General features: G+C 50.3%; 1 protein-coding gene across 1 annotated transcript in view; it reads left to right on the forward strand.

Moving 5' to 3' along the window:
* The window catches only part of Ksr2 (kinase suppressor of ras 2), a 197,574-nt gene that overhangs the window by 171,333 nt on the left and 7,960 nt on the right, over window positions 1-18,281 (forward strand). Inside the window, exons 16-17 of the mRNA XM_042669592.1 lie at window positions 15,038-15,134; window positions 16,045-16,178. Of these exons, the coding sequence (XP_042525526.1) occupies window positions 15,038-15,134; window positions 16,045-16,178 (231 nt within the window). The remainder of the gene's footprint in view (window positions 1-15,037; window positions 15,135-16,044; window positions 16,179-18,281) is intronic.

The raw sequence follows: 18,281 nt of genomic DNA on the forward strand, positions 1-18,281 counted from the left end.
TTTCTTTAAAGGTCTTAACGCTCTTTGGCTATTTCCCGTGAAGTAGCCCTCCTGGTTTTGTGATCAGAAAGCCTGGTGTCTGTCCCCATGGGGCATTGGGTGGTTATGGGCCAGTGTTTGGGGCTTTGCGCCCCACTCCTTCATCTGCTGCATGGGAGGACTGACCTTGTTTCACTCTGTTTCACAGAGCCGTTTCCAGGAGCTGGATCAAATGCATGTAAGGGTGGAAGTGTTTTTTATAAACAAACATGCAGAACAGAAGTAACTGGGATCATTTTTCATAAGGATGCGAAAGAGAATGAGTTGTGTTGTGTTGTATTGGTTTGGTTTGGTCTGTTCTTTGCTTTTGTTTTTCCCATTACTGAGTCAAAGGGAATGATGTCAGCTTTTCCAGCGGCCCCTGCCCTGGGCTCACCATTAGAATTATGTGGGGGCTTTGGGATGATGACAGCCCAGAGCCAACTGACGGGATGGTTTACGAATGTCTTTTCTCTCTCTAGCTTAAATAAAAAAAAAAATCTTTCCTAGTAATTCCATTATAGACCCTGGCTGACAACTAACTATTGCCCATTTCCCACAAGGAACTGAACCAACACTTTTTCCCTTCTGCCCATCTCCGAGCAAGCTTCCATGACAATAGAGGATTCCAGAATCCTACAGACTTGGAAACTGCTCTGCGTCGCCACTCCTGGCCATTCTATTGCCTGTCTGCAGGGAAAGAATGAGTCTTCCTGGCTGGTCGCAGTACTGATGACACGTGTAGTCTTAACGTCACCAGTGTTACTTGCGACAAATTGGCCAGAAGAAAGCCTGGCACAACTGGCTTTTGAGATTCTCTGTGACAGAATCCAGGGCCGGCACTTTCCAAAGAGCACTGGATGTGGTGACAGGAATGGATCTTCCTGGAGAAGTGGAGCTGAATAGAAAGGAGGTCCAGTCATTTTAGTCATTTTGAGGGAGTCCTGGGGGTGCCAGGACACCTAGTCAAATCTTCTCTTGCATGACCTGGAGTCTCTACAGCAAAGCTCCAGATCACACAGTATCTAATTTAATTTCCATTAAATGTAACTTAGGGATGAAACACTGGGCATCCCTGTGACTCCCTGTGGCTGGTATGTGGCAGGAGAGGAAACAGGCTCAGAGACGTTAATTATCCTGCCTAGGTTACTCAGCTTAGGAGTGTCTAAGCCTATATTTTACTCTGAAAACTTGGGAGCTTTCCCCTGGACCTTTCTCTGGCTTCCATCTTTGCAGGAGAAAAACAGTGTTCAGCATCTCTAGTTCCCCGCTCTCCCTCCCTTCCCCCCCCCCCCCACACACACTTGGCAGAGCTCTGTAACAGGTTCCTTTCTCCCATACCACATACGTGGCTTTTACTTCTACACAGGAGGCTCCCCATCCTGGCTGACGCATGGCGCCATGCATTCCTGCAGCCAGTAGTGTGGTATTTATGAATCCTCGAAGCAAGCAGAGCTTTGCCTGCACATACCAAGCAAGAACTGGAGCTGAAATCGACAACTCAGGGGAAAATAATAACCCTCAATGTTTGCTAACTGGGAAAGGAGAAGATATTGGCTAAGGAGAGAAATGTTATTTCAGGCTGCCAAAAAGAGTGTTAATATATAACTCGGGGAACCAATATAATCCATAGTCTAATCCTTCTGGGCTGCCTGATTGAAAGAATTTGTGAGATTGCATCCGTGAGCCTTGACATTTAGCTCCAGATTTTCATAGAAAAGATGTCTGCTGGGCCCAGCACTGGTGGCACTGGAAGATTCCTTCTGACTTGTGGGTGATCAAAAACGTGTTTCCCCAACCAAGATGTTAGAAACACAGCCATCCATTCACTTACCAGCCGTGCATCTCCTCACTAACCATGGCCAGGAGGAGATGGGGACTGGAGCTACCGTGCTTTGTAAGACAGGAGGCCTGGCCCCTCAGTCCCCCTAGCTGTGGTGAAAATACACAGACACACACACACACACACACACACACACACACACACACACACACACACACACACACACACACACACACACACACACACACACACACACACACACACACACACACACACACACACCAGCCACAATTATTGTATCAGGCAGGAAGTTTCAAAGACTCTTGAAGCAATGAGATGATAGAGGAAGGGCAGGCTCCGTAGAAAGGACAGAACAGTTCATGTGAAGCAACAGTCCCCCTCTGCAGATTCAGCCAGTGATGGCTCAAAAAAACGTCTGGAGGCAGCCAGGCGTGGCGGGGCATTCCTGTAACCTGGTGGCTTGGGAGGCAGAGGTGGGGAGATCACAGTGCAAGGATCCAGGGCAGAAGCGTGAGTCCCCACTTAATAACAATCTGGGGCCTGGCTCAAGGTGTAGAGTGGTTAGTTTCGGTTTATTTTTAAGCAAGCAGAAACTCTCTGGGTGGGGGGGTCAGCACCGACTCCACTTGAACAAGAGGCAGGGACAGAGCCCCTGGGCTGTGGACCAGGCAGCCACCTCCCATGTACTGCTAAATTCTGTCCTCCCTCTCCTCAGCGTGCCATACCACCATCCCATCCCCCACCCCTGGGCATTCATTGTACCTGAAATGAACCAGTAGCTTCCACAGTGGCAGAGGAAAGCAGCCTAGTGCACTGGACTCCAGAGGGCTGGACTCTGGGTTTGGGCTGTGTGTTGAGAACAGCCAGGCTGGTCCTAACTCTTGTGTACATCCCGTCCCCAGCCTCTACAGAGCGTCAGAAAGCTTGTCTGGGCATTTGCTGAAGATCCCGTATCTTCGCCCTTGAAGCTATCTCGGAAGCTGGAGGGCCTGGGAGGGCAAGAATAGCCAGGCAAACATTAGGGAAGAATTCGCCTGGTGCCCTGCGGTTAAGAGCTTTAAGGAGAGACAGAACCCCAGATGAACTCCAGTGGGAATTTTTCCCATCTCTGAGAAAATTGGCACAAACTTCTATTTTGTTCCTCTCCCTTCTAAATTGGGTTTTGGGGGAATGACAGGACTTTCAATTGAAACAGATTACCAAGGTAAGGCTTGGAGACTAATGGAAATATTTGTAATAGGATTACATCGAGTGTGCATCTTTCTCATGAAGCTACAACATTGCCACATGACAACCTTTTGGGGCACAGAACTCATGTTTTTAATCTCTCTGGGAATTTATTTTCTGGGTTTTTTTTTTCCTCCAATGCTTGAGAAGTAAGGTCCCATTCCTGGGGTGACTTGCTTTCTATTTGTAAGCAGCGGAGAAAACAGTGAACAAAAACATGGAATTGAATCTCACCAAGGAAAGATTCCCATCTGCCTGTGGTTCTTTAAAATTATGGTGCTACCCAGTTGTGCACAAGCGGGAAGGAGTCCATATCCTGCAGTATTTGTGAAAGAGCAACACCAAAGAAAATGCCATTTCCATCCCAAGGAATTTGGTTTCTCTGATGCTGCTGTAGGATATTGACCCTAGCTCATGTTCTTTCTCTGTCTCTCTCTATGTCTCTGTCTCTGTCTGCCTCTGTCTCTGTGTCTCTGTCTGTCTGTCTCTCTCTCTCTTTCCCTCTCCCTCTGTTTTGTAGTCTCTTCCACTTTGTATACATAGCTGATAGTTATTGAATGACTTCAGTGTCCCAACCTCTCTGCATGCCTTTTTAGTTAGGATAGGAAACACGTCTGATGCAGTAATGAATATCCCCAATCAACCTAGCAATCAAGAGCTTGGAACTTGGAGTCAGGCCATCCCAGGCTCCCAACTCAGTCTTGACACTTTAGCTGTGAGCTTTTGGGAAAAGATGCTCTGAATCAGTGCAGCTGGACAGACCAGAAGCTTTCCTGTGAGTTACAAAACTCTGGCACAGAGAATACAACAGATTCTGCTTCTCATTGCTCCCTCCGAGGTACACAGGAGACCACACTTCCCGTCTCCTAGCCTCTGCACCTTGCTCTGAAGTTTGTGTCTCCTTAAAGTAGCTGTAGGGTAAGCCCAGGAATCCAGGCTATCCCAATCTGGTGGGTTTCCAGGACCCACTGTGACTCCTGAGTCACATTGCACAGGGAGGGGGAGAGACATGATGGATGCTCAAGTTCCCCAACCAGGAAGTGGCAGGGCCCCTTCTCACCAGCCGTCCAGTGTCCCCAGTCTTTGGGGTACCCTTTGGTGGCTTGTTTGCCTCCAGTGTCTACCCGAGTTGTCTTGCCTCCTTCGTCCCTCCAGGCCCTGAAGTTCTTGCTTACAAAATTTGGAGAGAAAGAAAGAACCCAAATGTTCCTTGCTGCAAGGCAGGCAAAGACATAGCTTATAGAAATGGGGCTTCTTGGTTGGCAGAGCCAAGAAAACCACCCTTGTGGAACTTCTAATTTTGTTTATTTTTTTTAGACAACCTTATTGATTTCTAATTTAGACACCATCAAATTCACTCATTTAAAACATATAGTTTGGTGGGGAATTTTTTTAGTATCGTTACAAAATTTGGCAACTGTTACCCAAATCTAATTTTAGAACATTATGTCGTCTCAAAAAGAAAAAGATCCTTGATCCATTCATTAGCGCGCACTCACCTCCTCCCCACCCCCAAGTTCTCCCCGCTCCTGGCAGCCTGAACTTCCGCTCTGCAGAGAATTGATTGGCTTCTTGGAGCATTTCAAAGGCCTGGGGAAATGTAGACAGAACGCCGACCTAGGGATGAGAGGCGGGAGATTGGTACCCGGGTGGCTACCACAGACTGCAGTCATGGAAAGTCATAACAGACGTGCCTGTGTGCATGCACCAGAGTGACCCTCCACACACATCACGGTCAGCTTCGTAATGACGCGGGCCACTGAGAGAAACAGAGAAGAAGGTTTACTTGGGGCCTTTGTGGCTCTGGAGTTTTGGAGCTTCATGTCCTAGTCCGCCCTGAGGTTTGGGCCTCTGGTGAAGTCAGTATATTGTGGTGGGAAGCAGTCACACCGAGGGGAGGGGGAAGAGGGAGAGAGGGAAGGAGGGCACCTTTTAAGGGCATGCCCCAATGACCTAAAGACCTCGCTTTAGAACCCACCTACTACTGCTTGCCTTAGGGACCATGCATTTACCCAAACCATAAGAATAAATATGCATACGTGTACCTGCACTTAACAGACACTGACAAGTACTCAATTCACATTTAAATATGCATGTTCGTGGGTGTGTGTGTGAGTGTGTGTAAAAGTACACCTACACCTGTAGAATGCACACATCAGTGTGTGTGTATGTGTGGACATTTCTCATGAACGGTGGTGTTTGTCCAGCTGCAGGGATCCTGGTGTAGCAGCTGTGGGTTGGGCCATCCCTCCCGCTCCCCGCCTCCCCCCTGCCCCCCCCCCCCCCGTGGATGCATCCACACCAGTGATGTGGAAAGAAGGCATTCTGGAGCAATATGGGATTTGTCTTGCTCGGATGGTCATTTGTGCAGGGGCAGCCTGGTGTGGGGTTGCAGCAGGGAATGGAGGAGAAGCAGGGGACTTAAAATCCTGTGTGATACTGATGTGGATTTCCACAGTCCTGCCCTCGGGGGTGGGGGTGGGGGGGCAGCTCAGCCTCTCTCAGCATTGGGGAACACAGGCACAGGGGGTTCTTTGGTCCAGCTGAGCTTGCCCTGGTCTGGTTCTGATTCTTTCTTTCTTCTGAGTGTAAGTCCAGGCTCCAAGGGTCTTGTCCCTGCATACTGCCACTTGCTCTTCACACACACTGTGTATCTGCCACCAGACTCACTGTCCCCACACCTAGCAGAGCACCTGGCAGGGTCAGAGCTCTGGGAGTTTGGGACAGTGCATGCATGCATGAATGAATGGATCGAACGGTATCCACACTGGGCCTTGACCTTACCCAGGCCCCACTGCACAGAAGGGAGCCTCAAAGTGGTCAGTCTTTGTCCCAGTTGCCCGACTTCTGTTGTTCAACTGTGATTTCTTGGGTCCTTTTCTTTAGAGGACAGGCAGCAGACATTTTGAGCGTTGTCATTAGGTCTCTGGCAGTGTTCAGCTTCACCCTTGGAGCAGGGAAGCAGCCATAGACAATCTGCAAACCGATGGGGTGGCTGTCGCACACTGACACTTAAATTTCCCAGGTCACAAGTACTGTTCTTCTTTTGAATTGTTTTTACAATTGTGTAAAGGAATTATAAACCCACAACCAGGCTTAGCTCATGGACCATACAAAAAAGCAAGTCTTGGCCCTAGGTTTGCGATGCCCCTCCCTGGCGCTGTGGGCAAGAGGGGCTGGGCAAATGGGGCTGAGTTCCTTCTCCAGGTTCTGGCAGAGAAGACTCTTAGAACACACACACACACACACACACGCCTTCCACATGGCAGAGAAGGCTCTTACACACACACACACACACACACACACACACACACACACACACACACACACACACACACACACACACACACACACACACACACACACACACACACACACACACACACACTCCAAGCCTTCCACATGGGTGAAATAGGAGGATAAATTTCCCTGCAGAGCCCTAGCAAGGGGAAGATGCGCACAGAGCTCTGTGACTAGGAAATGCTGGTGCCTCTGTCCGCTCCCGCCCCGTCTTCCTGCTTCCTACAGGTCACATGACTCAGGACAAGTCCCTGGTGTCAAAGGGATCCTAGGGTGGATGCCTGGTTCCTGCCCTGCACAATCTTGCAGATGCCCCGTCTTCCTGCTTCCTACAGGTCACATGCCTCAGGACAAGTCCCTGGTGTCAAAGGGATCCTAGGGTGGATGCCTGGTTCCTGCCCTGCACAATCTTGCAGATGCCCCGTCTTCCTGCTTCCTACAGGTCACATGACTCAGGACAAGTCCCTGGTGTCAAAGGGATCCTAGGGTGGATGCCTGGTTCCTGCCCTGCACAATCTTGCGGATGACCTCATCTCTCTGAGTCTCAGTTTCCCCACCTGTGACCCAGCCGCCGGGGTCACATTGGGAGCCCATCAGAGAGCAGCCACTTTCCTCCCAAAGTGATCTGGCCCCTGAGCCTTTCATGCATGGTGATCTGGCCCCTGAGCCTTTCATGCATGGTGATCTGGCCCCTGAGCCTTTCATGCATGGGCTTCGAAGGACATTTTCCACCCAGACTGTAATGCCCTGGCATCCCAAAGAGAGACAGGACTTTTCCTCCTCCTTTTCTTCCTCTCCTCTGCTCCTCTTCCTCCCTTCTCCTCCCTCCCTCTTCCCCCTCTTTTCCTTCCTAAAAGCTCTAGGGTCAGCTCAGCCCCAAGGCTGATGGCCCTGTGCATGTCCCACCTCCAACAACCTAGGCTGTCCTGGGCTTCAGGGCCCATGGGAGAAAGGATGTGGCAATGCCCGCCACCCGCCTGCCTACCCCTATCTCCTACAGCTACTCCACTTTGCCTCTGTCGTCACCCTTTGAGGAGTTTGTTTGAAGCAGTCTTAATATGAACTCAAACTCTCCATCTTCTACCTCTGAGCCTTTCCTGAATGCTGGGACTACAGGCATGCACCACCATACTTGGCCATACATAGTTATTTTAAAAAGTCAAGTTCTGCTTTCCAGATTAAAGCATGAACTGTTACACAGAGGGTATGTTGTCAGACCAAGCATTTGCTGCGTGCCTGGAATGTGCAAGAGATGGAAGGCCGAACCCGCTTGCAGCCCTCTTGATAATGGCAAACCCCTCTAAGTTTCTTGGAGTTGGAGCTCAGACGGTAACTTTGTCCTTTGATTTCAATTTCTCAACCAGCTCAGGATTTTCTAGCCAGTCTGTAGAATGAGCCTCTGGGTCTGCGCTTCACCACAGTCTGACTTAACAGCGCTTTGATCCCCCCTTGCTCCCTTTTTCTCAATTTACAAAAGTAACACATGTTTATTGGAGAAAATTAGAAAGGAGAGATAAGCAGGAGGGAGGAAGGAAAAGTGTAATGCCTCAGCCGCCAGGGGAAAAGCTTTGCTAACACCTCGGAGTCTGAACTCTGTGGATTTTTTAATGCATATAAATTAGGTGACAGATGTATACTTTTTTTTTTAAGGCAGTCCTTCAGTTTACTGTTCAAATATTTACTGAAAAATAAACGTGGCTCTGGTCAGCCAATAAGAGTTGCTGGTATTCGATGTCTGGCCCTGCAGCGGGGGCAGGGCCAGCGGTCCGCTCCATCTTGGTGTCCCCAGGGTACCTTGCACAAAGCGAGGCAGAAACTGTCACTTCTTTTTCTTTTTTTCTTTTTAATCAGTTGTAGGGCTTGAACTCTGGGCCTGGGTGCTGTCCCTGAGCTCTTTTGCTCAAGGTTAGCACCCTACCGCTTTGAGCCACAGCACTACTTCCAGTTTTCTGGTGGTTCATTGGAGATATGAGTCTCACAGAGTTCCTTGCCAGGCTGGCTTTGATTCGCAATCCTCAGATCTCAGCCTCCTGAGTAGCTAGGATTATAGGAATGAGCCACCACCAGCACCTGGTTAGAAAGGGTCACTTCTGATTTCACCTGGGTTTAGCCTATGATCTGTTTCTTGTGCCAGGACACTGCACCCAGCCCTGTCCTGACACTGCACCCCGCCCTGGCGGGCCCAGGACGGTCACACACAGGAGGACGTCTTCCCTCCGTTCAGTCACCAGTTCTGTGGGTTGTTCCTGGCTCTTCTCGGCCCCTGTGGGCAAGGACCCTGCATGCAGAGCCGAAGGCTGCCCGGGTCCAGCCTCCTCTGGACTGCTGGTGCCTCTGAGAAGTCCCAAGCAGAGGCAGCACGTGGATGGAGTAAGAGAGAGGACTCACAGGCCTGACCTTGAATTTGAGGTGTGGGCAGAGTGGGCGTCTTAGTGCATCTCTGCCCCTCCACTGAGCCACCTCTTCCCAGAGCTCCTAGCCAACCCTAGGAAGATGGGAACATTCAAGGTCTGGGTTCAAATCCTGACCGTGTTGCCCCTCTCTGCAGGGCCTAGGAGATTACAACTTCTTGTACCTAAGTTTCCTGCCTCTGACAAGCACCTTGAATAAATCACTGAATAAATAAATAAGATTCACCTTGCCCCATATAGTCTTCAGGTGATGCTGAGAGTTAAGTATTAACACTGGACATCTAGATTACACACACACACACACACACACACATACGCACGCACGCACGCGTGCACACACCTGGTGCAGACAAAAGGCCCTCCAGTAACAACATCAGCAGCATGTCCATGCCCAGGCCACGTTCCATGGAGTATGGCATTCGTTCACACTTCCCTACCTTGCAGTGTACAGAGCCCTGTGACTTCCGAAGATCTCAGGTAAACTGCCCGAGGGTGGCAGGATATCCTCTGAAGTAGTTCTGATCCTGAGGTGTGTGCTTCTAACTAGACGGACTCACATCCTCAGTTTTCCCCATCTGTACAGTGGGAATGAGCAGGCCACATTATATAGAGTCTGAGACATTAAATGAGATGATGCCTGAAAAATCTTTGCCAAGATCCTCAGGTGCCTTTGAATGGCTCCTTAAATGTCACGATCTGTCCTGGGAGAGCATCGAGTGGGCACTTGGTTGGCCCTTAGTCCCTGTCCTGGAATGGTATAGGCTGGGATGGCTGCTGCTGCCCCTCCTCTTAAGACAGCAGCCCTACAAATAGAGGCCCTTGGTGTTTATTTTTCTGTCGCTCTAATTATAACTTGCAGTTACTCTGTTTGCCTATTGCTTGTCTCTCCCAAGAGAATATCACTCATCGGAGCAAGGAGTCAGCCCTTCTGGCTTGTTACCTGAACATAGTGTCCTGACATTAACGAACTCTGTGTCTGTGTATTTACTGCTAGCATTTCACTCCTTCCTAAACCTTGCTGGATAAAACGTCTTTGCTCTGTTTTTCCAAAAAAGCAGAGCCTTTGGCCTTAGAGACTGTTGGCAAGCCACCATGCGAGCATAAGACTCGACTTTGTTTATTACTGAGTGTTGTTGCCATTGTGTTTATTTTTTAAAAACATTTATTTGAAGTTGGGGAGTCTAGCTTTCCACTCCAGGAGTGACAGAAGGCAATGATAAGTTTCTTTTTAAAATGTTATGAGTCCATTTCCCATTGCTATAACTAAATGCCAGAGACTGGGTCATTTATAAAGCATAAAGGATTGTTGGTGGGTTTGGCTTCTTTCTGTGGTGCTGGGGTTCAAACCCAGGACCTTGTGTGTGCTAAGCAAGGGCTCTATCACTGAGCTACACCCCAGCCCCCAAATACAGATTTGTTTAGTTCAGGGCTGTGAGCTGGAAATCAAGAGCGTGGTACTGCATCTTGGTGAGGGCGGCCCACTGCATCCCAACATGGCGGAGTGTTTCCCATGGTGGGATTGGACAAGCGTGCTAACTCAGGTCTCCCGTCCTCTTGTTTTATAATTCCACTAAGGCCATCCTGGGGGCCCCACCCTCCAGATCTCATCTAACCCTAGTCACCTCCTAAACACCTCACCTCCAGGGGCACGGGCGTAGCAATTTGCAGGAGACAAGTTTGAGCCATAGCACAGACACTTGAGTTTTCAAACTCAGTGCACGGGAAGTGAGCATGTGAGGAAATAAAAGAGTTGGCCAACGTGGCCAATGATCTGGAATGATCGTGTTGGAGGGGAGCCTGAAGGAGACAGGCAGACTGACCCAGGAGAGGCTGAGAAAATAAGCTCCAAATAGGAGAGCCTGTCCCATGTTCCATGAAGCCTTTGGGCAGGGCCATGGCACAGAGAGGCAGAGAATCTCTGCATAGCCACCAATGTCAGCCCTGTGTCTAGCGGCACGGATTCGTAATCAAAGATGGCGAAGATCGGGACCCAACAGCCAGAACTCCACGTCTCAATCTTTCAAGGGGCCGGAAGCAGCCAACTTCAGGGCCCCTCACATAACAAAATCAGACCCACTGGGGCTGAAGAACAAGGAGAAGCATGTGAAGAGAGTGAAGGAGGAGGAGGAGCAGGTCACCTCCTCGAGGGCCAAGTCCAACTTCTCGTGGGTGTCTGGGCTTGCGGCCTCGCACGCGCGGTTGTATGCTGGAGAGAGCCTTCAGCCCCTTACTTAATGGAAGTCCATAGCGCTTCATTTCCTGGGTGCGCATTGGGGTAAGCAGGTGGCAAGCAGCTGGCGTTTCTCACTTGCTTTCTGGCATTTCCCATTTTTATAAGAAGCTAACCTGGCATTTTTTATTATAAAGCCCCAGAGTCCCCAGATTTTAATATCTTCACTGTTAGAATCGTGAAGGGTTTGGAAGTTGGGCCGTTGCCCGAGGCTGGAATTTGATGGAGTGAGCAACTTGTCACTTGGAATATGATTTGTTTGCTCGAGGGAGGGAGGAAGAGCATGGGACAGTCAGATGGGATCTGGGTGTGAAGAAGTGCAGGAATGCTTCCTCTCCGGTGAATAGCGGAGAGTTTTAAATCCTTCCTGACAACCCAGGTTGTTGGTTTTCTTCCTTTCTTTTTTTCATTAACTGATTTTGAAATGAACTGCCTTTGTGCTCAACGCAGTTAAGAGCCTGGGATCTTCTCACTGTGTCTTTTAGTTGGAGGTCAAGCAATGGGCAAGCAATGGGACATGCTCTGTGGAGTCCAGCCTTCCTAGCACATGCTGAACTTAATCCTGCACTTTTGCAGGATTAAGACCTTTGCACTGTCTCCACCCAAGATGCCCACACAGTTGGTTTCTTTCAGCTCTCAGCATCAACACTTCCTCCCCAGAGTGGCCTTCTCGGCCACCCTTGAACTTTCTGCAACTACCAGCCTTAGAAATATCAAATTATTCAATCCCATTTCTCATGTTCCAGTCAGAGTCTCTGGGAGCAGGGCTGGTCATTCTTGGTCAAGGAGATCTGCCAGGGGCCTAGGCTCCTAAACAATGGTGGGATCAGGCAGGAAGCAGGGAGATGGGGTGCAATACAGAGGGGTGAGGATTGAGGCAGAGGAGATATTAAATCATGCCTGTATGCCAGTAGCTCACCTTCCAAGTAGACCATTTGTTATCCTTAACTATAGCCCTTGAATTCCACAGGCTGGATCATTTAAAGGAGGTAAAAATGTTATTTTTCTATTTGTGTACTTTATACAATGGACTCTAGGTAGCCTGAGCGTCTGGCCAATGATGGCATGTAGGAGTATGGGTTTGTTTTTTTCTTCTCCCTGTTCAAGAATTTGAAAGGCAGGAAAGTGTTTTAAAAGAGGACAAAGGACAGCCATGAAAGTAGGGAACAGAGCCTCTCTATTTGAAGAGGGAGCCAAAAGTAGAGTACAACCGTGGGGCTGGGGGGTGGGGTTATTATATTACACCACTCCTCCCATTTCTCCTCTCCCTGGGCTTTGTGCTGATTGGTTGATGGCTTGTGACTCTCTGCATTGGTTGAGCAGGTACCCAGGACATTATGGAAAGAAGAAGCATTTGTGTGGAAACCCAAAGCATTATGGGAGCAAGAAGCTCCATGATGGAACCACTTGTTACCTGCTATGTGATAGGTCCACCACTTCTTTAATCCCTGTCTACTTCACGGTCCTCCTTTTAATTTCCCCTCCCTTTCTCCTGTTTGTGCTGGCAGTAGAGCTTGTTTATTTTGATTTGAGGCAATGGTGTGTATTTTTCTTATGCGTCACTGTTGATCTAGTTTGCTGTGACTTAACATTTGGGTTGTAGCTTAGTTCAGGCTGCTGTAAGGAAGTATAGAGACTGCTTAGAAACAACAGATATTTATTGCTCACAGTTCCAGAGGGCAGAAGTCTGGGATTGGAGCAGGACAGCAGCATGGTTTGGCTGTGGTGGGGTTTCTCTTTCATTGGCAGACAGTAACCCCCCCCCCAACCCTGCAGCCTCTGGTGGTGAGAGGGTGGGCTCCCTGGACTCCCTTTTAATTCCTTATTTAATGTTCTTGACTATTCTGCATTTCCTGGGGTCCCATTTATAAGAGTTGCTAATCTCACTTATGGCTGACCACCCCCCACAGGCCCAACTTCTAACACCACCCCATTGGGGTTAGAATTTCCTCATAGGAAATTGGGGGATACATTCATTCTTTCCCAGTTGGCTCCAGCGTGGGGCTGATAAATGCCTGCTCTCGGCGTTTGCTAGGTTCAGCGTTTGTCTAGGTTGGATGCATGTGAGGTGCCGCTAGGGCGCCTGGGGAGAGGGGAGGAATGGCTTATCTGGGGCCATTTGCCTATTTTCCACTTGCAGATGCAGCAAACCGGGGTTGCACAAAGTTACACCCCAACCCGGAATGGAGTGAGTTTGCTTCCTGTGGCGCAGGGCCCGGCGGGGAGGAAGGGAGGCGAAGACCCCACTGCGGGAGGATGAGATCAGGGAAGGGCACTTGAGCCGTTCACCCTCACTCAGCCACCCTGAGCCGGGGACTCAGTCTGGGAACTGTAGCGGTGGGAGGCCCTGGCCGGTAATGAGTGTAGGTGGTTGCGCAAGAACGAGGCATCAGGGGACAGAAATCCACCCACGGCCTCCGCCATCGCCAATGCTTAAATGTCAATATGGCTTAATTGGCTGCTCAGCCCACCCTGCCTCCAACCGCTGCTGGGCCAGCTTCAAAACACGCTGCCTTGGATGGGGGGGGGCAGCCTTGAGTCACGGGGCGGGGGAGGGGGTGCCCTTGCGGACTTTCTGGGCGACCTTGACAGGTGAATCAGACCATCCGTGAGTCAGCTCTCTGCCTTGGGAGGCTTACCTTCAGCAGGTGAAGAGCTAATCTTAGTCAAACAGCATGGGTGGTCACAGGTATTTTGAAGGGTATGAGAGTAGCAGGTGACTAGAGGCAGAGATGACAGAGATCATAGATAGACAGATGTATAACTGGAGCTTTCTGTATTTGCAGGAGTGTGTGTGTGTGTGTGTGTGTGTGTGTGTGTGTATGTGTGTGTGTGTGTGTGAGAGAGAGAGAGAGAGAGAGACCACTTTATTGATCATTTATTTACTGCCTCTCATAGTGGATGAGCCTTGCATGGAGTCTTTCTGCCTGGAGAGGAGCTATGTCTTTACATACTTGAGTTTACAAGTTACTGTTGGCCCCATTCTACAGATAATACCACTGAGGTTCAGCGAGGACAACTTTCTCTCCCAGGGCCACACATCCAGTATATGACAGATCAGATCCTAGCACCATGGAGTCTGACTCTAGGCCCCTCATGATCCTGAGCAGTGTGCAGGAATGCATACCGGGTGCCAGACACCCACTGTACAAAACTTTATCCTCTCCAAATCCCCAAAGAAACGACAAGGCTAAGTCTCACTGGTTTCCTTCAGGAGGTGAGCAAAATGAGGCTCAGAGAGGTAAAGTAACCCAGCCAAAGGCACACAGGGAGCCGTGCTGGGATTCAGACACAGGAACTTGAATGTCAGCAAGGTCCAACAATAACGCTCGGACTGAGAAGACCACGGTGAAACCAGAATTCATTCGTTCATTTACTCAGCCACTGTTTATTGCACGCCTGCTTTGTGTGTGCTGGCACTGAGCCTCCCAGGGGAGGACAGGACAGAGAGACGCGCAGGCAGTTAATGAGGAGGTGTTGCTGTCTCTGCACGATGTCTTTTGTCATCCTGTCGTTCATCCTCAACCGCTGGTCCTCCTGATGAAGCCAATGAGGCTGAAAACCCTTCTATCTAGACAAGTGTCTGGTCCGGGCTGGTTTTATTGGTGTTTACACACCCCCTTCTGAAGGATTGAGTGTATCATTTGCCGGTGGTACTTGGCCCCTGTCAGCCGAAGCTTGGCTGGTCTGTTGTCACTGTCCCTGTTCTCAGGGGACCCCTGGCAAGTGCCAGCAGCTGCCCCTAGTGCTCGCTGAGTAGGGTCAGGGGACACAGAGATTGTCAGTGTGTGCGTGACTTTCTGCCCGTGACACCCTGGGTGGATGGGAAATGGGTACGTTCAGTGGCAATCCTTAAAGAATCTACGAGAACTTTTTTTTCCAGATCTTCACACACACCCCAGAACCAGCTCCAGCGTCCAGCCCAGGTCCTGGTCATGATCTCCAGTGGCAAGTGACATCCATCATGTGTGACCTCTCATAACTGTGGTCACCTTCTTCATGACTGCTGACCGCTTCCAGAAATGACCTTGACTTTTTACTTTGCAGCCTCTGTAAGGGTCGGACGCTCTACTCGGTGGTGAGGGACGCCAAGATTGTCCTGGATGTCAACAAAACCAGGCAGATTGCTCAGGAGATTGTGAAGGTATTTGGGGACACTCCCTCCTCCTGAACCTCAGAAAGACCTCCCCCCAGCCCCTCCTGAGAAACCCCACAGGTTTGAGACTGTGAGACTCATGGTCTCATCCCCCACTTAAAAAGTACTAGGTGTCATGTGCAAAAGAGTTCTTCAGATGCCGCATTTAGCAATTATCTCCAGCCCATTGGTCTGTGTCCATGCTCCCGTGTGAGGGCTGGCAGGTGCAGAGACATGGCCAAGGCCCCTTGGTTCCTGATCCATTATCTGAGTCCTTGGAATTCCCCAAAGTGCGAGCCATCTCTCCTCCCCGCTGCAGCTGGAGAAACAAATCCTTGGGTGTTGTTTGTATTCAGGCAAAAAAGGAACATCCTGCGATTCCCAGCAGGCATCTTATTTGCCATTGGAAGCGTTAGTCCCGCAAAGAAGCAATTAAAAAAATGGGACTTGCTCATGAAGGCAAAAATAAGTTTCTGCACATCTGCCTTTGACTTAGACCTCTGGTAGACTCTCCTCTGGGCTCTTCTGGGCTCTCGCAAACCTTCTCCTGAAAATCTAGGCATGCTTCAGGGGTGCCAGCTGAACAAAGAAGGGGGCTCCATCTCTGAAGGGGAGTGGGAGCCATGGCAGAAGGGAGTCCCTTTTCTCTGAGAACGTCACTCCCGCATTGTCCCTGTTCATCCCACGGCTGTGTCGTTTGGGGAACAGACCAATCAAGAGGATATGGCTTTGCAGTGGTCTATGGAAGGGGGGGTGCAGGGGGGAGCTGGGTCTTGCTTGCTGCGCCTCCTTCCATCCCATCTCCAGACTCCAGGGACCAGACCGGACTGACCCTAGACTCATCTGCCTCATAGCAGAAGTCGGGGCGGCAGCTGGTGCTAGGGTGTCCTGTGACAGCTCCCTCCTCTGCTTCCTGCAGGGAATGGGCTACCTGCACGCCAAGGGCATCCTCCACAAGGACCTCAAGTCAAAGAACGTCTTCTACGACAATGGCAAAGTGGTCATCACGGACTTCGGGCTCTTCAGCATTTCCGGGGTGCTGCAGGCTGGCAGGTGCGAGGGTGGGAGGAGGTGGGAGAGTCCCCCGGTGATAGGGTGACCTCTCATGCGGCCTCCATGGCCTGCAGCTGAGTGGAGCCTCTGGTCACTGTCCCGCGTTGGGAGGCTGGCATGCTTCCAGGTCATGCTTTGTTGCCCCTTGGTTTTGGATGGCACTGGGATTGGAATTCAGGCCTCTGCACTTGCTAGATAAGGGCTCTACCACTTGAGTTGCACCCTCAATGCTTTTTATGCTTTTTTTTTTTTTTGTACTGGGTGTCAAGATTTCGCCTGGGGTCAGCCTCAAACTGACATCCTTTCGATCTCTGCCTCCTGAGTAGATGGCAGTACAGTCTTACGCACTTAGTCCTATGTGGCTTGCTTGCCTGTTCTGTAAATGGCAAGGATGTTCCTTGCTTGCCTGTGTTGGGGGCAGGCATTGGGCACAGAGCACCCCCAAATCCTGCAAAGCTTTTGCCCTTAAGTTTGGTCCAAGGACTCTCCCCTTACTTGAGTCCTCACCTGGAAGGATGGGGTCACGCAAGAGCCCCTGCCCCACTTAGCTCAGTCATCATTCATTCTAGCACCTCAGGAGTGCAGGCCGAAGAACCAGGTTTAGAGTGAGGCTGCGGCCCCCGGGCTCTGCCACTTATTACCTTGGACTTCCATCCAGATGCACAACTTAGGAACTTGAGCTTCCTTGATCTAAGAAAACGGTGCCTGCCTCCTAGGGTCCTTGTAACGATACAAAGGAACATGCTCGGCAAGCACCCAGCGCCACACCTCGTTCACTTCAAACGCCTGACAAATAGTAGCGCTGAGAGAGTTGTTATAATTAGCATTAATTTGCATATCCCTTCCTCAGTATCACCCAGAGAATGATTAACCAACCTTAAGTAATTAACTCTCTGAGGCAGTTAGCCCCAGAGCAAGCTGAATTAAGTTGACCATGTGAGAAACAGCTTGGTCCCTTATAAACAACCCATAATTCAGAGGCCCTGTCCTGTGACTTTTAATTTGGAGTGTGTGCTTGCGTGCATTCTAAACCCCTGTGTGTTTTCTTCTCGTCCTGTGGGTTAGGAGGAGTGTCCTGTTGCTGCAGGAACACAGCCTTTGGTTTCTCTCACTTCACTTGAACCCTCAGTTGCTTTGAAGAGCCCCTGAATTCTTTAAAGGACACCCTGGGGTCCTCGAAGGGCGTTAGGGGTGGCACAGACAGCCCCACATACAGTAGGCACTCAGCAGTAGCCTGGCATACAGTAGGCACTCAACAGTGGCTTGGGAGGGAGGAGGCAGCCGACCAAGCTCTCAGATCCAGACATCTCAGCATACAGCTACTCGGCTGTCCTCAAGAAGATGTGTTGGTTAAGATGCCAGCCCCACGGTGCCAGCTGCCCGTACGTGTGTAGCCTGTTATTAATCGTAATAATAACCACAATGAAGATGATTCGTGTTGTCACTGGTGGGCCCGTCACCATGGAAACCGGACGCCCCGGTGTGTCTACACCAGGCCTGGCTTCTGGTTTCTTCCTCCAGAGAAGTTGCCCACGCGGCCCCAGGCTGATGGTAATTGTGTGGCCTCCACTCCTCCGTGTGTCCTAGTGACATTCCCCCCCCCCCCATGCCAGTCCTCTACTGACCCAGCAGGGCAGCGGCAGCAGTGGAGGTGTTGTGATGGTGGAAACTCAGGTACATTGGGTAATTTGTTCTTGTGTCCACCACAGCTTCCCAACCCACCATGCCCCATCAGCCTGGCCATGTATACCTGGAGAAGGCTAGTCTTTCCAATGCCCTCTTCCTTCCTTCCTTCCTTCCTTCCTTCCTTCCTTCCTTCCTTCCTTCCTTCCTTCCTTCCTTCCTTCCTTCCTTTTGCCAATCATGGGGTCTGAACTCTGGGCCTGGATGCTGTTCCTCAGCTTTTCAGCTCAAGGCGAGCGCTTTACCACTTGAGCCACAGCGCCACTTCTGGCTTTTTCTGCTTATGTGGTGCTGAGGAATCCCAGGGTCTCATGCATGCAAAGCAAGCACTCTACCACTGAGCCACCTTCCCAACCCAATGCCCTCTTTCATGGAGGACATTCTTTTTTTTTTTTTCGGAGGGGGTCCGGTCGTGGGGCC

This window comes from Dipodomys spectabilis, unplaced genomic scaffold, assembly GCF_019054845.1.
Source record: "Dipodomys spectabilis isolate Male_0828 unplaced genomic scaffold, ASM1905484v1 ptg000499l, whole genome shotgun sequence".
In the NCBI taxonomy this organism is placed as follows: domain Eukaryota; kingdom Metazoa; phylum Chordata; class Mammalia; order Rodentia; family Heteromyidae; genus Dipodomys; species Dipodomys spectabilis.